The following is a 24,969-nucleotide window of genomic DNA, read 5'->3' on the forward strand; positions in this document are numbered from 1 at the left end:
GGACAAAGATTTCCATTGCATTGGTTGAACAATGAGTTGATCGAACCATGCGAGACCGACACCGGTGAACAACGCGATGAATACGAAGAGGAGGAGAACCTTCCGACTCGTTCGCCGGCCTTTTTATTGGTGCAGCTGTAAAGCCTGCGAGCGGTTCGCCATGTGCTCGCACTGTGAAGACACAGCTTCGTGGACTGTTACAAGTCCACGGCGGCTGTAGGAAGGCCTGCGGCCTGCAGCCTGCAGCAGCCTACAGCCTGTGGCTGATGCCTGCAAGTTGTCACGTCGTGTAATGGGCTACTGTTCGATCGAGGATCAACAATTCTAAGACGAGGGAAATCAATTTCCCATGCATTGACAATTGACACAGTGTGTATGCATGCAAGGAAAGAAGTGAATGGACACTGTTAGTGGCGCTCTACAAGGTCGAGTCTGCTCTCATGTGCAGCATTGACTTCATCGCATATAGTATGCAGAATCAACTCCAATCGCGTTCGTCGATTCACTGGCTATCAGATCCACAATCTACGACAGTGCTCACATGCTTCGATCACCGTCGCATTGCAAGGAAAACAAAACATCATCTCCTCGTAGAAATAAGTAATGTGCTGTCTGTCACAAGAAAAATGTTTCGTGGGGCGGATGGGGGGGGGGGGGGGGGAAAGAGGAATACAGCTAACCTGTGACCTGTCACCGAATAACTGCACGTGGGGTGTCACGCCGCGGTGACGCAAGCGAAGAACACAGACTAAATTACCCGTACACCATTGCCTCTGTAAACTAATGCTGAAACCCACGGTAAGGCACAAAAAGCGACAAAGTCCAGCGTTGGCACGCGGAAACTTCTCCGGCCAACGAAGAGGAGGGTAGAAATTAAGGGAGAAAGGAGGAGGAGGAGGAGGAGCCAATTGTGGGTTGCTGAGATCCAAAGATGCACGCCAAGACCGACTCCGAGGTCACGAGCATCGCGCCCTCGTCGCCCGCCCGGCCGGTGTACTACGTGCAGAGCCCGTCGCGTGACTCCCATGACAGCGAAAAGACGGCGACATCGTTCCACTCCAGCCCCGTCCTCAGCCCGGCCCACTCCCCCTCCGCGTGAGAGGCTTTAAAAACCAAATGCCTGAAATTAGGGTACTTTTTTGTCCGAGTAGTTAGTCCGAGAAGGGGAAGAAGAAGAGCATGTGAGCCCGACGGATGAAGAAGTGCGGACTCCAGCTTCGATTTCCGCCGGCGTAGAAGACTTCGAAGTCAGCTCCTCCTCGCCCTCCCCCTCCTGCCTTCGGTTTCAGCGGCGACGACGACGACTATGACATCGAGAGGGAAATCTCACGGCAGGCGTCCAAGAAAAAGTCTCTCCAGAAGGTTTCTTGAAATTGTTTCCATATTCTTGGTATTGATTAGTAAATGAATTTGCGAGTTGGTTGATTGATTGTTGGTGGAATTTGGTAGATTGAGGAGCAGCACAAAAAAGCAATGGAAGAGGATTCGACTACGACGGGATTTACGACGAGATGAAGGGGAAGATTGCGCCCCCCAAGGTTCAGGATCGAACGAAGAGAAAGGTACACTTTTGCCTATGTTTGAACGAAAAGATCCTTTTGATTATGCTGATGATCGCATGGAATTGCCATATTGCCATGTTTCGTGATGATATATACAAGTTTTTAGTGTCATCACTGTATGTCATGGTTCTTTGCTTGGATTCATTGTCTCGTGCATTTTGTGTTGTAATGTCTAGAGGTTTCTGGTGTCATCATCATTGCAAGTTCTGTTTCTTTATGTGGATTCATTGTTCAGCTGCTACCTATCTCGATAGGCAGCTTTCTTCGTCAGTAATTATATATGGAGATGACTCTGGTGACACAACTGACCAAATAATCGTGAAATAGGAACAGAAATCTAATTTTGTTGGTGTTGTGTAGCATTAAAAGAACCTCAAATATAGAGAGAGATTGGTCGGAGAAGCATTAGACGGATGTGGCTTTCCAGGTGTTCATCTGAACAGTAGTTCTACTTGTGTGTTGGTGGAGATAAAGCAGAGGCCAACAAAAAAGTATCAGACAGACATCCAACTCGTTTGTCTTGTCTCTGCCCCTCTGTTCGACCGAACAACTGTGCTCATCTAATTTATGGTACAAGCAGTGACTCCATTGCTGCAGCTTGTTTCAGAGAAAGTGAAACAAAGCGGGGAATCATCTGATAAAGAAGTCAAAGAACAGGCTGCATACTGTGCGCTGCCAATCTGGCTGGGTAAAAGGAGCTGTGACATGGTTAAAAGACATGCATGGTCTTAGAGCTCCGTGTATGGGACAGCGCAATGTGTGCAAGCTTTGGTTTTGTTGGACCCAAATTTGCTGGTGCTACAGAGGCCATGGTCTTCACCAACATTTAGAATGAATATTTCTCATAAATATATATATAATTAAAAGGTATTCAGGGATTTTATATTTTGGCAATATCATCACATTATCGGATCTAGAATAATATAACCGGAGAATGAACATGTTCACAATAAACGCAGCTTCTGAAATCAAAGACATGGCTTGAATGCTGCATAATGAGAAAGGAGACACAGAAGTAGGTTTTACTCATCAAAAGTCAACATTCTAATCCAGCATTTGCAGGAGAGTCCATGATTAGTCAATGGCCTTAGCATCATCCGAATTGTAATCCTATATGGTCATTGCAGCTTCTTGTATCACAAGGTGGAAATATTTCTCATCGAATCAATTTCTTATTCTAATTTGTTTTCTTTTTCTTTTGATTTTATTTTTATAATATCCACAAAGGGTTATCTTAAATTTTACTATAGCTTGCTGGATATAAACTGGGAGTTGGTTGGATGAGAGGACTTATAATATAAACTAAATCATGATGGTTTCGTCAGTGAGATTAAAGAGGAAGAATTATGTTATGTTATTATATATGGTGTTAATGATCCATTTCTGCCTAAGCAAATGTATGTGAATCACCGAGATATGCTCTTCTACAAGGCTTTTTCTTACCATATTAGAAAATTTTAAATGATATAATATTTTTTTTATTAAAATATTTTAATAATTATATAATTAATTATATCGAAGTCAGATGACTCGTCACGACATAATATTATACCTCACATACATCAGGTCATAATTAGATTATGTAGAATTTGTAATATCTCGACTCATCTTAGATATAAAATTAATATAATTTATAAAAATTAAATTTATTTATTTATTAATTTTAATTTAAAATTTTAAACAGTGATTTCAACTTAACAAAATTGACGATCCAATCAACTCAACCAAGATTAAATAGAGTTTATTTTTATTTAGAAATTGATTTTTATGACATGGAAACACAAAAACGACTATAAAAAAATCCAAATAAGGTGATTTTTCTTTTGTTGTTGTTGTTGACATGACGTGTTGTATGAAACCGTCGTTGTGTATGCTTTCCACCCTTTTTTGATACGTATCTGTGCCAGGAAAACCGGTAGGTCGTTGAGTTGTTCTCGCTCTCTCACGATGCTCACTTTTACTTGTCCAATTATAAGGCAGGTAATTGAACGCGTTTGCCGGAAAGAGTAAGAGAGTTTTGTCATGACACCTCGTCGGCCTAGGATTACTTATCCTCTCCCGAGGCGTATGCTAACTCCCTTCCTCGGTTCATTCGATATTGGTGGGGCTTCGATCGGATACCGGACTCGGAACGATCGGAGGTCGAATTTTAGGGCTTTTTGACCTTTTCCCCGGACCATCCAACTGAATCTTGAGTGGTTCTATGCGGGATTCATGGGTTTTCGGCGTCTATTTGGGTTTTTGATCCAACCAAATCGGTGAGTCCTTCGAATTGGAGCCCAGCGATGATTGATTCGTTCTGCGAACTAGGGCTTTTCTTGAGCCCTAATTGTTTAAGAGCTCGGAGCTCGTCATTGGGAGATCGATCCATCACTTTCTTATTTGTTCTGCAAGAGGGATGAAGAAGTACGGACTCCAACTTCGATTTTCGCTGGCGCAGAAGACCTCGAAGCCAGCTCCTCCTCGCCCTCCCCCTCTTGCCTTCGCTTTCGACGGCGACGACGACGAGGATGACATCGAGAGGGAAATCTCACGGCAGGCGTCCAAGAATAAGTCTCTCCAGAAGGTTTCTTGAAATGGTTTCTTTATTCCTGGTATTGATGAGTAAATGAACTTGCGGGTTGGTTGACTGATGGTGGAATTTGGTAGATCAAGGAGTAGCACAAAAAGGCAATGGAAGAGGATCCCTCAATCTTCGACTACGGCGGGGTTTACGATGAGATGAAGGGGAAGATTGCGCGCCCCAAGGTTCAGGATCGAACGGAGAGAAAGGTACTTCACTTTTGCCTACGTTTGGATGAAAACATGATCCTTTTGATTACGCTGATAATCGCATGGAATTGCGTTTCGATCTTATGTGAGACCCCTTTATGCTCTTCTTTTATGGTCATTTCGAATGATCAAATTGAAAGAAGTAATCTTTTAGATGAGACTATGGCGGTGATAATTGGGCTTCAAGAATATTTCTCAAAGGAAGAAAACAAGTAGATATGTACCCAAAGTTGGATACTCTACAAAACGAACTCACCTTATTACTCTTTTTGAAATTGGTTTTCCCTCTTGTGTTCAGGGTGGGGCAGGTGTGACGGTGATTATTTATTGTATCTTCTCCATTCCTTTCTTGAAATAAACATGGGATACCTTTTCCAGTTTTTTTTTCTTTTTCAAGTTAGTCGATCTCTCATACAAAGAGTATTGAATTATATTTTGGTTGAAATTCAGATCAATAATAGGATACAAAGTAAAGCTTTGTGGACTTTGTAAGTTTGCTTTGGCACAATAATTAACATTTTAATTTTCAATTGTGCTTTGTTCAAGTATGATGTGAATTCAAAAATCCTAATTCGGCAGTTCTTTTTCGGCGGCATCCTTTTTGTATTAAACCTAAATTGTAGGAGAGGATCGACCTTATTTTTTGAGTGCTTAACGATTAAGAATGCAAGTTAAAAATTTTATGTCTGTGTTTGATCTTGGTTGCGATCAAAGTATATAGAAACACTTATGGAGAAAGCAAAACAACGTGAGGGGGAACATGAAATTGTTTATGAGAGGAAGCTACTGAAAGAGAGGAGCAAGGATGATCACCTTTTTGCATATATGGAAAAGTTTGTAACCAGTGCCTACAAGAAAAAGATAGCAGAACAAGAAAAATGGTTGGACGAAGAGAGGCTGCGCCAAATTCGTGAAGAAAGAGATGATGTAAGTGGCTCATATCTTTCTTTTTGCTGCTTTGCTTTATTTTTCTTGTTGCATATGTAATGTAATTTATGCAACCTTTTGTGCATAAAAAACATCCACTGTTCAACAAAATGTGGTGTATTCGACAATTGATTTTGTTTTTCTCAGGTGGAAGAATAAAAGCTTAAAATCACTTCATTGTTGTAGAATCAGCTCATCAGCAATTGCCTTTTGTATGTTTATCTGGACTTTTTTGAGAAGCCAAAACTATGAGTTTGTCGGGGTCATGAAACATGGTAATACTTTTATTAGAACTTATCAATTTATTGTTTGAATGTGCTTCCAATTTCGAGTCCTGTTGTACATACTTGTGTCATCTTCTTTTGTTAAATTTAAATCCTTTTGGTATTAACATCATATAGAAATACTTTCGATAACTTTTGTAGATTTATAGTGATGAAAGTTATTAAGTGTATATTTCGCCTTCGGGAGTATTGCATTTGTGAGCATAATTATTGAATTTATCTATTAGCTAATTGATGAATTGTAATATTAGCTATCAAGTATTAGATGCTATTTGGTGTTGGCCACATGGAATGAGACCTTGGTAAAAGTATTGCATCCAAGGTTCACATATTAGTCATCTATTAATATAAGCTTGGTGATAATTTTGATTTTTTCCATAAAAATTGAATTTATCAGATATTAGTTTTTTTTATTGATTTTAATTTTTCTGTGACCTTATCCTATCATCATCTTTGTCCAATACTCCAACCATATTGTCCCAACCAATTATTGCATTATTATCCCTTTCTTGTTTCCCAGTCTTGACCTTCATCTCGATTTTTAAAACCTTGATCAGATCAGAATTTGGACAATTTTGGTTATGGGTTTGATTCATACCCAGTTTAGTCAGATAGGCTATCAGATCACATCGTGTTAAGATATGTGACACTTGTAGTCTTATAAACTATAATCTTCCAAGTATGAAGCACAGTGAGGTGTCTTGAGGGTTTGAGTGGATTTGACAACCTGGCTAACTTATGATCAGCATGGTTCATGTCTTTAACATCAGTTAGGGCAAGGCTTAGGAGAGGACAAGACTTATGATGGTTCTCATGTTATTGTGAAACATGGAGCACCATAATTTTTTTACGCTTAGCTAGTAAAATCTGTCTGGTCATTCTGGTGACAATACGCATGTTTAATAGAAACTTAATGTGAATTTTCTTTTATGTTATCAACCATAGTGCAAGAAGATTCATTATGAGTGAAGGCTTCTAGTTATTGTATGTCGAATCCAATTCAAATGGCTGCTTTCAGCAATGATGCAATTCAAATTTGACTAGTATTTGAGTGATAAGTTGTTTTATGATGCAATTAAGTGGGACTAGCAATTTCTTTATTTCTCAGGAGTGATCACACTTCTCTTTGATGCTTTTACTTTTTTAGTTGGTTATCATGGTCATTAAATTTCATTATGAAGCTGCCATTTCTTTTCTTTAAATAGTTAATGTAATCGACATGACTGCTTCATGTAGGTAACCAAGAAGAGTGAGTTGAGCGATTTTTACTTTGGGCTCGGTGAGAATGTAGCTTTTGGTGCTCAGTCAAAAGATGCCACAAAACGGACGGAACAAAAGCCACCCGGAGGCACTTCAGCGGTACCTGAACATGGCCCTACTGAGAAGAATGCACAGACAGATTATACTCGGGATACAGAGAAAGATGATACCCAAGCCAAGACTTCTAGTCATACTCAGAACAACTCTGAGCAAGCTATAGAGTTAACAACATCAGATGTTACTGTAAAAGATTACGATGATGGTGATAAATTGGCAGTTGTGGATCAATCAACTGAACGTTACACGAGAGGTGATGACGCATTGGCTTCAGCAAGAGGGCGTTTTTCTAACTCGAAAGAGAGCAAGACAGCAGTTGGAAAGCAATTGTTTCGTCTCTATTTAGCACTTATATCTCGAGTTAAAATTGGTATTCTCTGATGCCATTTATAGTAACCTCATCGGTTATTTAGTTTTTGAGGAACTCAAGAAGTGCACCTCTTGGTAAGTTTGCTGTAAGCATTTCTCCAAAATAAGCAAAAGAAGCATCAAAAGTTTCATGTTATACGTTTATTTATACACATAAAAGTTGTTTGAAGTGACAGTGGTCAGTCTATATATGATCATGAACAGAGGAGGATGCAGCCGAGGCTGGTGAAGTCGAAGTTGCTATTATCAAAATTGCACCAAGATAAAAGTGATGTAAACGCAAAAGTTGCAATAAAATAGACCTCATTTGTAGCTTCTTCAGTTTTTTGTATTAGTCTGAGCAGCAGTAAGATGAACATAGAAGTTCAATTCTGAGAAGAATTCTATCAGGAGAAGTATTGCTTGTCTGGGGAAGTGGCAGAATTTTTTTTTTGTCACTGCAGATTGTTGTCCAATAATAAATAATAGAATTTATGCCTTCTCTAATGGCAAACAGAGAACAAAATCACTTCTAAACAAACAACAAATTTTGCAGGGAAATGATGAGCCACAGCTTCAACAATTGGAGAAATAAAAAAGAGAGAGGATTCTATTATTAGGGAATAAACAAACAAAAGCTTTAACCTTTAACTTTAGTTGGAGCCAAAAACAAAAGCTAAAGATGGAGGGGAAGTAATTATAATGTCACCTCAAAATGATTTCAGATGTTGTGGGGAGAAGCAACGGGAAAGATATCTCGTTCACATTCCAGCTTCATCCTTGGGGGTATCATTAGAACCAGAGAGAGCGTGCAATAATATATAGTCAAACTACAGGAAGGTTGTCATAATCCTATAGCGAAAATGCCATTAAGATTCCTCCAAAATCTAATCTTCCAACCACCTTTGGTCTCCCCCCAGTCATCATTCACCACCGATAAAATCTTGGTTCCAGACAAATCTCAAAAAGACTATAGACCGGAGAGGAGAAAAGATGGTCAATATTCTAAATTAGGACTTCTACGAATGATACGTCCGATAAGATACAAGGATACGTCCGATACGATACAAGAATCCATTTGGCATCGTTTTAAATGGTCTATTTACCGAATCAGATCCGATTAGGATATTGGTCCATCTGGATCCATTAACAACTCTTATCGGGTTTAAGACCGAATTTGATCCGCGTCACAGAGGCTTTAACAATAACGGGTGTATTTTTTAAGATTCGTGTCAGTGTGGGATGCTTCGTCCTTTTAATCGTTGTATGTTATTAAAATCGTAAAAAGAGTCGCTTGTGTAATTTTCTTTTTGTCTCGTCGATCTTCCCTTCTCTTCTATTAAAATAATCAAATACCAATATGTCAGATCCGATTGCCACCTAATGAATGATACGTCCGATACGATACATGGATTCATTTGGCATCGTTTTAGATGGTCTATTTACCGGATCAGGTCCGATTAGGATATTGGTCCATCTGGATCCATTAACAACTCTTATCGGGTTTAAAACCGAATATGATTCACGTGACAGAGGCTTTAACAATAACGGGTGTATTTTTTTAAGATTCGTGTCAGTGTGGGATGCTTCATCCTTTTAAATGTTGTATGCTATCAAAATCCTAAAAAGAGCCGCTTGTGTAATTTTTTTTTTGTCTCGTCAATCTTCCTTTCTCTTCTATTAAAATAATCAAATACTAATATGTCAGATCCGATTGCCACCTAATGAATGATACGTCCGATACGATACAAGGATCCATTTGGCATCGTTTTATATTGTCTATTTACCGGATTAGGTCCGATTAGGATATTGGTCCATCTGGATCCATTAACAACTCTTATTGGGTTTAAGACCGAATCTAATCCTCTTGACATAGGCTTTAACAATAACGGGTGTATTTTTTTAAGATTCGTGTTAGTGTGGGATGCTTCGTCCTTTTAATCGTTGTATGCTATCAAAATTCTAAAGAGAGCCGCTTGTGTAATTTTCTTTTTGACTCGTCAATCTTTTCTTCACTTTTATTAAAATAACCAAATACCAATATGGCAGATCCGATTGCCACTTAATTAATGATACGTCCGATACGATATAAGGATCCATTTGGCATCGTTTTAGATGGTCTATTTACCAGATTAGGTCCGATTAGGATATTGGTCCATTTGGATCTACTAACAACTCTTATCGGGTTTAAGACCGAATCCGATCCGCGTGACAGAGGCTTTAACAATAATGAGTGTATTTCTTTTGATCATTCGAAATGACCATGAAAGAAGGGCATAAAGGGGTCTTGTTGAATCTCGTATTTTGATGATTAAACTACTTGATATATGTTTATGATTTAATCTGCGTTTTGGGTGACGCAGGATGCCTCGATCAGGATGAGACAATTAAAGCAGGAAAATCATGTTGTGCTGGAGGAACATGTCAGAAGAATGGACGTCGGGCCTGTGGATCGATCGACGTATCGACAGAAGGCTTCGGGCCGTGGACTCGGGCATCGGACCAAGAAGAGCGGGTATTGTGCCAAGGATATCGGAGTTGCGGAGTCAACTGGCCGATTGGGCAATAGGCCGTAGGAAAGGACGATGCGCCGAAGAATCGGTCGAAGCGTCGAGGGACCAAAGACATGCCGGACAACTTGGTTAATTGCTTAGGATTAATTGTCTCGATCGAAACTTTTGTTTACATGTGCAGGATTAACTACGATGAAAGTAAGACATGCAGCAGGAGTTGCGCCGGAGTCAAGACAATGATCACGTTGGGAGTTCGAGAGTTCGACGGAAGTTCGGACAGTCGTCGGAGGTTCTATGGGAACAAATCCGAGAAGTCCATAAGCTTGCCAAAGAAGCTCGTCGGAACTCGCCAAGTGGATCGTCGCAAGTCTAGGAGTTTGTTGGAAGTCCGCAGGAGCATCACCGAGGGTTCATCGGATGATCGACGGAAGTTCGCCGGAAGTTCGTCGGAAGAAGCGACTGACGCACCGGAGCAAGCTGCAGAAATTGCCTTAGGAATTATCGTAGTTAGCACAATGATTAAGTTGGAAATGGGAGGTGATCCCATTAACTTAATCTTGGGGCAATTGGGCCCCTAAAAAACCCAAATTGGGTCGAATGGATCAACCCATTCGGACCCTGATTGCTGTGGGAGGTGCAACCGCCCAAGCCAAGAGGTGGCACCTCCTGGGCTAAGTCTCCCAGCGAGACTGGGCGGTGCAACCGCCCCAGCCAGGAGGTGGCACCGCCTGGGCTCAATCTCCAATCGAGACTGGGCGGTGCAACCTCTCCTGACAGGAGGTGGCACCGCCTGAGCTCAGTCTTCGAGCTCTGCCAGGCGGTGCAACTGCCTCAGTCAGGAGGTGCAACCGCCTGAGCTCGGTCTTCGAGCTCTGGCAGAGAGGTGCAACCGCCCCTGACAGAGGTGGCACCGCCCAGAGGCTCAGTCTTCGATCTCTGCCAGGCGGTGCAACCGCCCCAGTCAAGAGGTGCAACCGCCTGATCCCAGAATTCTGGGAATTGACAGTTTTGAGCTCCAAATTTGAACTGGGTTGGGGCCTATAAATACCCCACTCATTCAGCACTGAAAGAGCAAGAACTTACACTCGAAATCTTGATTTTTCTCTGTGATTCTTAGAGCTCAAAATTGTTGTAAAGGCCAAAAGTTCTCCTCCCTCTGTTCTTCCATGTTCTGAGTTGTAAAGAGAGGAGAGAAAATTTCTGTAAGGGTTGTCTCCTAAGGACTGAAACTGTAAAATGGTGGTTGGCCTTCGCCTATTGAGGGAAGGCCTCTAGTTGACGTCGATGACCTCGTCGGTGGAGGAAGCCAAAAGTGGAGTAGTCCAAGATTGACCGAACCACTCTAAATCTCGGTTTGCATTATTTACTTTGAGTATTTTATCTTTACTACAAACCTCCTCAATAGCTTACTGCCTTCTACGCTTTTACGAACGAGTTTCTAAGTTCAGAGCTTTCCGAATCTGCGTTTAGACGTAAATCAGCTTTTTCGTACGATCATCATATTTCAGTTTACGTTTACGTTTTGATTTCAATTATAACTGCAAACTGCCTTCTGCGCATTTACAAAACGTATCTCAAAGTTCAGTATTTTTAGAATCGACATTTAGACGTAAACCAGTTTTATCGTATGAACGTCGTTTTTCAGTTTGCGCTTGCATTCTGATTTCCATCATAAACTGCAAACCGCCTTCATAGATTTACTTTAACGTCATCTCGCTTAAACTTAAGTTAAAGTAATCTTAGAATCGGATTTTACACCGAAATCTCTTTTATCAACGAACGAAGTTTTAATAGTTGAAAGATTTCCGCTGTACTAATTCACCCCCCCCCCACCTCTTAGTGCTCTTGATCCTAACAGGTCTCACATAAGACCGAAACGTAATTCAATGCGATGATCAGCGTAATCAAAAGGATCATGTTTTCATCCAAATGTAGGCAAAAGTGAAGTACCATTCTCTCCGTTCAATCCTGAACCTTGGGGTGCGCAATCTTCCCCTTCATCTCGTCGTAAACCCTGTCGTAGTCAAAGACCGAGGGATCCTCTTCCATTGCCTTTTTGTGCTGCTCCTCGAACTACCAAATTCCACCATCAATCAACCAACCCACAAGTTCATTTACTCATCAATACCAGGAATAAGGAAATCATTTCAAGAAACCTTCTGGAGAGACTTGTTCTTGGACGCTTGCCGTGAGATTTCCCTCTTGATGTCATCCTCGTTGTCGCCGTCGCCGAAAGTGAAGGCATGAGGGGGAGGGCGAGGAGGAGTTGGCTTCGAGGTCTTCTGTGTCGGCAAAAATCGAAGCTGGAGTTCGTACTTCTTCATCCCTCGCGCTCACTGACTCTTCTTCCTCCCCTTCTCGGACAAAAAGAAGGTACACTAATTTTTGCCTCGAATAGGTGGTAATCGAATCCGACTTTGGGTACATATTTACTGGTTTTCTTCCTCTGAGAAATCTTCTTAGAGCCCAATTATCACCGCCATAGTCTCATCTAAAAGATCACTTCTTTTAATTTAATTATTCTAAATGACCATGAAAGAAGGGCATAGAGGGGTCTCACATATGACCGAAACGTAATTCTATGCGATCATCAACGTAATCAAAAGGTTAATGTTTTCATCCAAACGTAGGCAAAAGTGAAGTACCATTCTCACCGTTCGATCCTGAACCTTGGGGCGCGTAATCTTCCCCTTCATCTCGTCGTAAACCCCGTTGTATTCAAAGACCGAGGGATCCTCTTCCATTGCCTTTTTGTGCTGCTCCTCGATCTACCAAATTCCACCATCAATCAACCAATCCGCAAGTTCATTTACTCATCAATATCAGGAATAAGGAAACCATTTCAAGAAACCTTCTAGGGAGACTTGTTTTTGGATGCCTGCCGTGAGATTTTCCTCTCGATGTCATCCTCGTCGTCGCCATTGCCGAAAGCGAAGGCAGGAGGAGGGCGAGGAGGAGCTGGCTTCGAGGTCTTCTGCGCCGATGAAAATCGAAGCTAGAGTCCGTACTTCTTTATCCCTCGCGCTCACCGGATCTTCTTCCTCCCCTTCTCGGACAAAAAGAAGGTACCCTAATTTCTGCCTCAAATAGGTGGCAATCGAATCCGACTTTGGGTACATATCTACTGGTTTTCTTCCTCTGAGAAATCTTCTTAGAGCCCAATTATCATCGCCATAGTCTCATCTAAAAGATCACTTCTTTCAATTTGATTATTCGAAATGACCATGAAAGAAGAGCATAAAGCGGTCTCACATATGACCGAAACGTAATTCTATTCGATCATCAACGAAATCAAAAGGTTAATGTTTTCATCCAAACGTAGGCAAAAGTGAAGTACCTTTCTCTCCGTTCGATCTGGAACCTTGGGGCGCTTAATCTTCCCCTTCATGTCGTCGTAAACCCCGTCGTAGTCGAAACCGAGGGATCCTCTTCCATTGCCTTTTTGTGCTGCTCCTCGATCTACCAAATTCCATTATCAATCAACCAATCCGCAAGTTCATTTACTCATCAATACCAGGAATAAGGAAACCATTTCAAGAAACCTTCTAGAGAGACTTGTTCTTGGATGCCTGCCGTGAGATTTCCCTCTCGATGTCATCCTCGCCGTCGCCGTCGCCGAAAGCGAAGGCAGGAGGAGGGCGAGGAGGAGCTGGCTTCGAGGTCTTCTGCGCCGACAAAAATCGAAGCTAGAGTTCGTACTTCTTCATCCCTCGCGCTCATCGGCTCTTCTTCCTCCCCTTCTCGGACAAAAAGAAGGTACCCAAATTTCTGCCTCGAAAAGGTGGCAATCGAATCTGACTTTGGGTACATATCTACTGGTTTTCTTCCTTTGAGAAATCTTTTTGGAGCCCAATTATCATCGCCAAAGTCTCATCTAAAAGACAACTTCTTTCAATTTGATCATTCGAAATGACCATGAAAGAAGGGCATAAAGGGATCTCACATATTACCGAAACGTAATTCCATGCGATCATCAGCTTAATCAAAAGGATCATGTTTTCATCCAAACATAGGCAAAAGTAAAGTACCTTTCTCTCCATTCGATCCTAAACCTTGGGGCGCGCAATCTTCCCCTTCATCTCGTTGTAAACCCCGTCGTAGTCGAACACCGAGGGATCCTCTTCCATTGCCTTTTTGTGCTGCTCTTCGATCTACCATATTCCACCATCAATCAACCAACCCGCAACTTTATTTACTCATCAATACCAGTAATAAGGAAACCATTTCAAGAAACCTTCTGGAGAGACTTGTTCTTGGACGCGTGCCGTGAGATTTCCCTCTCGATGTCATCCTCGTCGTTGCCGCCGTCGAAAGCGAAGGCATGAGGGGGAGGGCGAGGAGGAGCTGGCTTCGAGGTCTTCTGTGCCGGCGGAAATCGAAGCTGGAGTCCGTACTTCTTCATCCCTCGCGCTCACCGATTCTTCTTCCTCCCCTTCTCGGACAAAAAGAAGGTGCCCTAATTTTTGCCTCGAATAGGTGCAAATCGAATCCGACTTTGGGTACATATCTACTAGTTTTCTTCCCCGGAGAAATCTTCTTAAAGCCCAATTATCACCGCCATAGTCTCATCTAAAAGACACTTCTTTCAATTTAATTATTCGAAATGACCATGAAAGAAAGGCATAAAGGGGTCTCACATATGATCGAAATGTAATTCTATTCGATCATCAACGTAATCAAAAGATTAAAGTTTTCTTCCAAACGTAGGCAAAAGTAAAGTACCTTTCTCTCCGTTCGATCCTGAACCTTTGGGCGCGTAATCTTCCCCTTCATCTCGTCGTAAACCCCGTCGTAGTCGAAGACCGAGGGATCCTCTTCCATTGCCTTTTTATGCTGCTCCTCGATCTACCAAATTCCACCATCAATCAACCAATCCGCAAGTTCATTTACTCATCAATACCAGGAATAAGGAAACCATTTCAAGAAACCTTCTGGAGAGACTTGTTCTTGGATGCCTGCCAAATGAATCCTTGTATCGCATCGGACGTATCATTCATTAGGTGGCAATCGGATCTAACATATTGGTATTTGGTTATTTTAATAGAAGAGAAGGGAAGATTGACGAGACAAAAAGAAAATTACACAAGCGGATCTTTTTAGGATTTTGATAGCATACAACGTTTAAAAGGATAAAGCATCCCACACTAACACGAATCTTAAAGAAATACACCCGTTATTGTTAAAGCCTCAGTCATGCGGATCGGATTCGGTCTTAAAGAAATACACCTGGGCCGGAGGTTGCCGTTGGTTAGACATGTCTCGCAATGCAACCCGGCGTCGCAGTTCCCGTTGGACATGCAGATCGAACCGAGCTGTGTTTTACGGAGAAGAAGAAAACCCAAAGGTGAAGAGGAAAGATGGAGAAAGGTGACGGAAGAGAAGAGGGTAGCAAAGAACCTGAGCAGCAGAAGACGAAGGAAGAAGGCGAGAATGGAGCAGTAGCAGCAAAAACAATGGTAGCAGCTGCAATAGAGGGCTGAAGCTCTGAACCAAGATAGATTTGAGCGACAACAGAGATATAACAACATACCTGCATCACTGTGATCACTAATATGATTATTGGATTACAGTCTTCTCTCTGCCCTTCAGAGCAAGATGGAAATGGAGATGATGGAGAGCCAAGGAATGGAGTTTTTGGGAGGATGATGGCCTACTGCAGCTTTTGTCTTCCGAGTCACAGAGATGTCAGAGGAGAGAACATGTTATGAGATAATGTATTTCGTACGAGGGTGGCCAACCACATTGCCGAGATCTACAAAATTTGAACTCACGGGCAGGAGTTTGGTCCCAAATGTAGCAGAATAGGTCGAAGTCGAATCGATGACACGTTGATCCATACGATTGTATCCAACCGGTAGTGTACAAGCACAACACACCACGGTTGGTGGACGGTTCGGAATCCCGTTTAAGGAAAGAAACACACGGTTAAGTCGCATAGATACTACACGTGAGTGTACTCTGATGCGTGACGTTAAAGGTCATAAATATATATATATATATTGAGGACAAAGATTTCCATTGCATTGGTTGAACAATGAGTTGATCGAACCATGCGAGACCGACACCGGTGAACAACGCGATGAATACGAAGAGGAGGAGAACCTTCCGACTCGTTCGCCGGCCTTTTTATTGGTGCAGCTGTAAAGCCTGCGAGCGGTTCGCCATGTGCTCGCACTGTGAAGACACAGCTTCGTGGACTGTTACAAGTCCACGGCGGCTGTAGGAAGGCCTGCGGCCTGCAGCCTGCAGCAGCCTACAGCCTGTGGCTGATGCCTGCAAGTTGTCACGTCGTGTAAAGGGCTACTGTTCGATCGAGGATCGACAATTCTAAGACGAGGGAAATCAATTTCCCATGCATTGACAATTGACACAGTGTGTATGCATGCAAGGAAAGAAGTCAATGGACACTGTTAGTGGCGCTCTACAAGGTCGAGTCTGCTCTCATGTGCAGCATTGACTTCATCGCATATAGTATGCAGAATCAACTCCAATCGCGTTCGTCGATTCACTGGCTATCAGATCCACAATCTACGACAGTGCTCACATGCTTCGATCACCGTCGCATTGCAAGGAAAACAAAACATCATCTCCTCGTAGAAATAAGTAATGTGCTGCCTGTCACAAGAAAAATGTTTCGTGGGGCGGATGGGGGGGGGGGGGGGGGGAAAGAGGAATACAGCTAACCTGTGACCTGTCACCGAATAACTGCACGTGGGGTGTCACGCCGCGGTGACGCAAGCGAAGAACACAGACTAAATTACCCGTACACCATTGCCTCTGTAAACTAATGCTGAAACCCACGGTAAGGCACAAAAAGCGACAAAGTCCAGCGTTGGCACGCGGAAACTTCTCCGGCCAACGAAGAGGAGGGTAGAAATTAAGGGAGAAAGGAGGAGGAGGAGGAGGAGCCAATTGTGGGTTGCTGAGATCCAAAGATGCACGCCAAGACCGACTCCGAGGTCACGAGCATCGCGCTCTCGTCGCCCGCCCGGCCGGTGTACTACGTGCAGAGCCCGTCGCGTGACTCCCATGACGGCGAAAAGACGGCGACATCGTTCCACTCCAGCCCCGTCCTCAGCCCGGCCCACTCCCCCTCCGCGTGAGATGCTTTAAAAACCAAATGCCTGAAATTAGGGTACTTTTTTGTCCGAGTAGTTAGTCCGAGAAGGGGAAGAAGAAGAGCATGTGAGCCCGACGGATGAAGAAGTGCGGACTCCAGCTTCGATTTCCGCCGACGTAGAAGACCTCGAAGTCTGCTCCTCCTCGCCCTCCCCCTCCTGCCTTCGGTTTCAGCGGCGGCGACGACGATTATGACATCGAGAGGGAAATCTCACGGCAGGCGTCCAAGAAAAAGTCTCTCCAGAAGGTTTCTTGAAATTGTTTCCATATTCTTGGTATTGATGAGTAAATGAATTTGCGAGTTGGTTGATTGATTGATGGTGGAATTTGGTAGATTGAGGAGCAGCACAAAAAAGCAATGGAAGAGGATTCGACTACGACGGGATTTACGACGAGATGAAGGGGAAGATTGCACGCCCCAAGGTTCAGGATCGAACGAAGAGAAAGGTACACTTTTGCCTATGTTTGAACGAAAAGATCCTTTTGATTACGCTGATGATCGCATGGAATTGCCATATTGTCATGTTTCGTGGTGATATATACAAGTTTTTAGTGTCATCACTGTATGTCATGGTTCTTTGCTTGGATTCATTGTCTCGTGCATTTTGTGTTGTAATGTCTAGAGGTTTCTGGTGTCATCATCATTGCAAGTTCTGCTTCTTTATGAGGATTCATTGTTCAGCTGCTACCTATCTCGATAGGCAGCTTTCTTCGTCAGTAATTATATATGGAGATGACTCTGGTGACACAACTGACCAAATAATCGTGAAATAGGAACAGAAATCTAATTTTGTTGGTGTTGTGTAGCATTAAAAGAACCTCAAATATAGAGAGAGATTGGTCGGAGAAGCATTAGACGGATGTGGCTTTCCAGGTGTTCATCTGAACAGTAGTTCTACTTGTGTGTTGGTGGAGATAAAGCAGAGGCCAACAAAAAAGTATCAGACAGACATCCAACTCGTTTGTCTTGTCTCTGCCCCTCTGTTCGACCGAACAACTGTGCTCATCTAATTTATGGTACAAGCAGTGACTCCATTGCTGCAGCTTGTTTCAGAGAAAGTGAAACAAAGTGGGGAATCATCTGATAAAGAAGTCAAAGAACAGGCTGCATACTGTGCGCTGCCAATCTGGCTGGGTAAAAGGAGCTGTGACATGGTTAAAAGACATGCATGGTCTTAGAGCTCCGTGTATGGGACAGCGCAATGTGTGCAAGCTTTGGTTTTGTTGGACCCAAATTTGCTGGTGCTACAGAGGCCATGGTCTTCACCAACATTTAGAATGAATATTTCTCATAAATATATATATAATTAAAAGGTATTCAGGGATTTTATATTTTGGCAATATCATCACATTATCGGATCTAGAATAATATAACCGGAGAATGAACATGTTCACAATAAACGCAGCTTCTGAAATCAAAGACATGGCTTGAATGCTGCATAATGAGAAAGGAGACACAGAAGTAGGTTTTACTCATCAAAAGTCAACATTCTAATCCTGCATTTGCAGGAGAGTCCATGATTAGTCAATGGCCTTAGCATCATCCGAACTGTAATCCTATATGGTCATTGCAGCTTCTTGTATCACAAGGTGGAAATATTTCTCATCGAATCAATTTCTTATTCTAATTTGTTTTCTTTTTCTTTTGATTTTATTTTTATAATATCCACAAAGGGTTATCTTAAATTTTACTATAGCTTGCTGGATATAAACTGGGAGTTGGTTGGATGAGAGGACTTATAATATAAACTAAATCATGATGGTTTCGTCAGTGAGATTAAAGAGGAAGAATTATGTTATGTTATTATATATGGTGTTAATGATCCATTTCTGCCTAAGCAAATGTATGTGAATCACCGAGATATGCTTTTCTACAAGGCTTTTTCTTACCATATTAGAAAATTTTAAATGATATAATATATTTTTTATTAAAATATTTTAATAATTATATAATTAATTATATCGAAATCAGATGACTCGTCACGACATAATATTATAACTCACATACATCAGGTCATAATTAGATTATGTAGAATTTGTAATATCTCGACTCATCTTAGATATAAAATTAATATAATTTATAAAAATTAAATTTAATTATTTATTAATTTTAATTTAAAATTTTAAACCGTGATTTCAACTTAACAAAATTGATGATCCAATCAACTCAACCGAGATTAAATAGAGTTTATCTTTATTTAGAAATTGATTTTTATGACATGGAAACACAAAAACGACTATAAAAAACTCCAAATAAGGTGATTTTTCTTTTGTTGTTGTTGTTGACATGATGTGTTGTATGAAACAGTCTTTGTGTATGCTTTCCACCCTTCTTTGATACGTATCTGTGCCAGGAAAATCGGTAGGTCGTTGAGTTGTTCTCGCTCTCTCACGATGCTCACTTTTACTTGTCCAATTATAAGGCAGGTAATTGAACGCGTTGGCCGGAAAGAGTAAGAGAGTTTTGTCATGACACCTCGTCGGCCTAGGATTACTTATCCTCTCTCGAGGCGTATGCTAACTCCCTTCCTCGGTTCATTCGATATTGGTGGGGCTTTGATCGGATACCGGACTCGGAACGATCGGAGGTCGAATTTTAGGGCTTTTTGACCTTTTCCCCGGACCATCCAACTGAATCTTGAGTGGTTCTACGTGGGATTCATGGGTTTTCGGCATCTATTTGGGTTTTTGATCCAACCAAATCGGTGAGTCCTTCGGATTGGAGCCCAGCGACGATTGATTCGTTCTGCGAACTAGGGCTTTTCTTGAGCCCTAATTATTTAAGAGCTCAGAGCTCGTCATTGGGAGATCGATCCATCACTTTCTTATTAGATCTGCAAGAGGGATGAAGAAGTATGGACTCCAGCTTTGATTTTCGCTGGCGCAGAAGACCTCGAAGCCAGCTCCTCCTCGCCCTCCCCCTCTTGCCTTCGCTTTCGACGGCGACGACGACGAGGATGACATCGAGAGGGAAATCTCACGGCAGGCGTCCAAGAACAAGTCTCTCCAGAAGGTTTCTTGAAATGGTTTCTTTATTCCTGGTATTGATGAGTAAATGAACTTGCGGGTTGGTTGATTGATGGTGGAATTTGGTAGATCAAGGAGCAGCACAAAAAGGCAATGGAAGAGGATCCCTCAGTCTTCGACTATGACGAGGTTTCCGACGAGATGAAGGTTAAGATTTCGCGCCCCAAGGTTCAGGATCGAACGGAGAGAAAGGTACTTCACTTTTGCCGACGTTTGGATGAAAACATGATCCTTTTGATTACGCTGATGATCGCATGGAATTACGTTTCGATCTGATGTGAGACCCCTTTATGCTCTTCTTTTATGGTCATTTCGAATGATCAAATTAAAAGAAGTAATCTTTTAGATGAGACAGCGGGGGTGATAATTGGGCTTCAAGAATATTTCTCAAAGGAAGAAAACCAGTAGATATGTACCCAAAGTTGGATACTCTACAAAATGAACTCACCTTATTACTCTTTTTGAAATTGGTTTTCCCTCTTGTGTTCAGGGTGGGGTAGGTGTGACGGTGATTATTTATTGTATCTTCTCCGTTCCTTTCTTGAAATAAACATGGGATACCTTTTCCAGTTTTTTTTTCTTTTTCAAGTTAGTCGATCTCTCATCCAAAGAGTATTGAATTATATTTTGGTTGAAATTCATATCAATAATAGGATACAAAGTAAAGCTTTGTGGACTTTGTATGTTTGCTTTGGCACAATAATTAACATTTTAATTTTCAATTGTGCTTTGTTCAAGTATGATGTGAATTCAAAAATCCTAATTCGGCAGTTCTTTTTCGGCGGCATCCTTTTTGTATTAAACCTAAATTGTGGGAGAGGATCGACCTTATTTTTTGAGTGCTTAACGATTAAGAATGCAAGTTAAAAATTTTATGTCTGTGTTTGATCTTGGTTGCAGTCAAAGTATATAGAAACACTTATGGAGAAAGCAAAACAACGTGAGGGGGAACATGAAATTGTATATGAGAGGAAGCTACTGAAAGAGAGGAGCAAGGATGATCACCTTTTTGCAGATAAGGAAAAGTTTGTAACCGGTGCCTACAAGAAAAAGATAGCAGAACAAGAAAAATGGTTGGACGAAGAGAGGCTGCGCCAAATTCGTGAAGAAAGAGATGATGTAAGTGGCTCATATCTTTCTTTTTGCTGCTTTCCTTTATTTTTCTTGTTGCATATGTAATGTGATTTATGCAAACTTTTGTGCATAAAAAACATCCACTGTTCAACAAAATGTGGTGTATTCGACAATTGATTTTGTTTTTCTCTGGAGGAAGAATAAAAGCTTAAAATCACTTCATTGTTGTAGAATCAGCTCATCAGCAATTGCCTTTTGTATGTTTATCTGGACTTTTTTGAGAAGCCAAAACTATGAGTTTGTCGGGGTCATGAAACATGGTAATACTTTTATTAGAACTTATTAATTTATTGTTTGAATGTGCTTCCAATTTGGAGTCCTGTTGTACATACTTGTGTCATCTTCTTTTGTTAAATTTAAATCCTTTTGGTATTAACATCAGATAGAAATACTTTCGATAACTTTTGTAGGTTTATAGTGATGAAAGTTATTAAGTGTATATTTCGCCTTCGGGAGTATTGCATTTGTGAGCATAATTATTGAATTTATCTATTATCTAATTGATGAATTGTAATATTAGCTATCAAGTATTAGATGCTATTTGGTGTTGGCCACATGGAATGAGACCTTGGTAAAAGTATTGCATCCAAGGTTCACATCTTAGTCATCTATTAATATAAGCTTGGTGGTAATTTTGATTTTTCCATAATAATTGAATTTATCTGATTTTGGTTTTTTGTATTGATTTTAATTTTTCTGTGACCTTATCTTATCATCATCTTTGTCCAATACTCCAACCATATTGTCCCAACCAATTGTTGCATTATTATCCCCTTCTTGTTTCCCAGTCTTGACCTTCATCTCGATTTTTAAAACCTTGATCAGATCAAAATTTGGACAATTTTGGTTAGGGGTTTGATTCATACCCAGTTTAGTCAGATAGGCTATCAGATCACATCGTGTTAAGATATGTGACACTTGTAGTCTTATAAACTATAATCTTCCAATTATGAAGCACAGTGAGGTGTCTTGAGGGTTTGAGTGGATTTGACAACCTGGCTAACTTATGATTAGCATGGTTCATGTCTTTAACATCAGTTAGGGCAAGGCTTAGGAGAGGACAAGACTTATGATGGTTCTCATGTTATTGTGAAACATGGAGCACCATAATTTTTTTACGCTTAGCCAGTAAGATTGGTCCTTCTGGTGACAATACGAATGTTTAATGTTCCGAAACTTAATGTGAATTTTCTTTTATGTTATCAACCATAGTGCAAGAAGATTCATTATGAGTGAAGGCTTCTAGTTATTGTATGTCGAATCCAATTCAAATGGCTGCTTTCAGCAATGATGCAATTCAAATTTGACTAGTATTTGAGTGATAAGTTGTTTTACGATGCAATTAATTGGGACTAGCAATTTCATTATTTCTCAAGAGTGATCACACTTCTCTTCGATGCTTTTACTTTTTTAGTTGGTTATCATAGTCATTAAATTTCATTATGAAGCTGCCATTTCTTTTCTTTAAACAGTTAATGTAATCGACATAACTGCTTCATGTAGGTAACCAAGAAGAGTGACTTCAGCGATTTTTACTTTGGGCTCGGTGAGAATGTAGCTTTTGGTGCTCAGTCAGAAAATGCCACAAAACGAACAGAACGAAAGCCACCCGGAGGCACTTCAGTGGTACCTGAACATGGCCCTACTAAGAAGAATGCACAGACAGATTATACTCGGGATACAGAGAAAGATGATACCCAAGCCAAGACTTCTAGTCATACTCAGAACAACTCTGAGCAAGCTATAGAGTTAACAACATCAGATGTTACTGTAAAAGATTACGATGATGGTGATAAATTGGCAGTTGTGGATCAATCAACTGAACGTTACACGAGAGGTGATGACGCATTGGCTTCAGCAAGAGAGCGTTTTTCTAACTCGAAAGAGAGCAAGACAGCAGTTGGAAAGCAATTGTTTCGTCTCTATTTAGCACTTTTATCTGGAGTTAAAATTGGTATTCTCTGATGTCATTTATAGTAACCTCATCGGTTATTTAGTTTTTGAGGAACTCAAGAAGTGCACCTCTTTGTAAGTTTGCTGTAAGCATTTCTCCAAAATAAGCAAAAGAAGCATCAAACGTTTCATGTTAGACGCTTATTTATACACATAAAAGTTGTTTGAAGTGACAGTGGTCAATCTATATATGATTATGAACAGATGAGGATGCAGCCGAGGCTGGTGAAGTCGAAGTTGCTATTATCAAAATTGCACCAAGATAAAAGTGATGTAAACGCAAAAGTTGCAATAAAATAGACCTCATTTGTAGATTCTTCAGTTGTTTGTATCAGTCTGAGTAGCAGTAAGATGAACATAGAAGTTCAATTCTGAGAAGAATTCTATCAGGAGAAGTACTGCTTGTTTGGGGAAGTGGCAGAATTTTTTTTTGTCACTGCAGATTGTTGTCCAACAATAAATAATAGAATTTAGGCCTTCTTTAATGGCAAACAGAGAACAAAATCACTTCTAAACAAACAACAAATTTTGCAGGGAAATGATGAGCCACCGCTTCAACAATTAGAGAAATAAAAAAGAGAGAGGATTCTATTATTAGGGAATAAACAAACAAAAGCTTTAACCTTTAACTTTAGTTGGAGCCAAAAACAAAAGCTAAAGATGGAGGGGAAGAAATTATAATGTCACCTCAAAATGATTTCAGATGTTGTGGGGAGAAGCAACGGGAAAGATATCTTGTTCACATTCCAGCTTCATCCTTGGGGGTATCATTAGAACCAGAGAGAGCGTGCAATAATATATAGTCAGACTACCGGAAGGTTGTCATAATCCTATAGCGAAAATGCCATTAAGATTCCTCCAAAATCTAATCTTCCAACCACCTTTGGTCTCCCCCCACTCATCATTCACCACCGATAAAATCTTGATTCCAGACAAATCTCAAAAAGACTATAGGCCGGAGAGGAGAAAAGATGGTCAATATTCTAGATTAGGACTTCTACGAATGATACGTCCGATAAGATACAAGGATACGTCCGATACGATACAAGGATCCATTTGGCATCGTTTTTAAATGGTCTATTTATCGAATCAGACCCGATTAGGATATTGGTCCATCTGGATCCATTAACAACTCTTATCGGGTTTAAGACCGAATTTGATCCGCGTCACAGAGGCTTTAACAATAACGGGTGTATTTTTTAAGATTCGTGTTAGTGTGAGATGCTTCGTCATTTTAATCGTTGTATGTTATTAAAATCGTAAAAAGAGTCGCTTATGTAATTTTCTTTTTGTCTCGTCAATCTTCCCTTCTCTTCTATTAAAATAATCAAATACCAATATGTCAGATTCGATTGCCACCTAATGAATGATACGTCCGATATGATACAAGGATTCATTTGGCATCGTTTTAGATGGTCTATTTACCGGATCAGGTCCGATTAGGATATTGGTCCATATGGATCCATTAACAACTCTTATCGGGTTTAAGACCGAATCCGATCCGCGTGACAGAGGCTTTAACAATAACGGGTGTATTTTTTTAAGATTCATGTCAGTGTGGGATGATTCATCCTTTTAAATGTTGTATGCTATCAAAATCCTAAAAAGAGCCGCTTGTGTAATTTTTTTTTGTCTCGTCAATCTTCCCTTCTCTTCTATTAAAATAATCAAATACCAATATGTTAGATCCGATTGCCACCTAATGAATGATACGTCCGATACGATACAAGGATCCATTTGGCATCATTTTATATTGTCTATTTACCGGATTAGGTCCGATTAGGATATTAGTCCATCTGGATCCATTAACAACTCTTATTGGGTTTTAGACCGAATCCGATCCTCTTGACAAAGGCTTTAACAATAACGGGTGTATTTTTTTAAGATTCGTGTCAGTGTGGGATGCTTCGTCCTTTTAATCGTTGTATGCTATCAAAATTCTAAAGAGAGCCGCTTGTGTAATTTTCTTTTTGACTCGTCAATCTTTCCTTCTCTTCTATTAAAGTAACCAAA

General features: G+C 40.9%; 1 protein-coding gene and 2 pseudogenes across 1 annotated transcript; 2 read left to right on the plus strand and 1 right to left on the minus strand.

The window, feature by feature from the left end:
- Positions 1–672: 672 nt before the first annotated feature.
- Positions 673–7,523, plus strand: LOC135644609 (uncharacterized; annotated as a pseudogene).
- A 4,162-nt stretch (positions 7,524–11,685) lies between these two features.
- On the minus strand, positions 11,686–14,544 carry LOC135644284 (uncharacterized). Its single transcript, XM_065161751.1, has 5 exons — positions 14,446–14,544; positions 13,776–13,874; positions 12,369–12,491; positions 11,880–12,005; positions 11,686–11,796 (listed from the first exon to the last, which is right to left on the minus strand). The coding sequence occupies exons 1-5, from the start codon at positions 14,542–14,544 to the stop codon at positions 11,686–11,688; spliced, it is 558 nt and encodes a 185-aa protein (XP_065017823.1).
- Positions 14,545–19,420: 4,876 nt separating this feature from the next.
- Positions 19,421–22,968, plus strand: LOC135644285 (uncharacterized; annotated as a pseudogene).
- The last annotated feature ends 2,001 nt before the right edge of the window (positions 22,969–24,969 follow it).

This window comes from Musa acuminata, chromosome BXJ3-8, assembly GCF_036884655.1.
Source record: "Musa acuminata AAA Group cultivar baxijiao chromosome BXJ3-8, Cavendish_Baxijiao_AAA, whole genome shotgun sequence".
NCBI lineage: Eukaryota > Viridiplantae > Streptophyta > Magnoliopsida > Zingiberales > Musaceae > Musa > Musa acuminata.

Coding starts and splice junctions, on each gene's coding strand:
- LOC135644284 (XM_065161751.1), bottom strand. CDS start 14,544: ATGGAAGAGGATCCCTCGGTCTTCGACTACGACGGGGTTTACGACGAG. Junction 12,492..13,775: donor GGAAGATTGCGCGCCCCAAG/GTTTAGGATCGA, acceptor GGAATTTGGTAG/ATCGAGGAGCAGCACAAAAA. Junction 11,797..11,879: donor AGAACAAGTCTCTCCAGAAG/GTTTCTTGAAAT, acceptor GGAATTTGGTAG/TTCGAGGAGCAGCACAAAAA.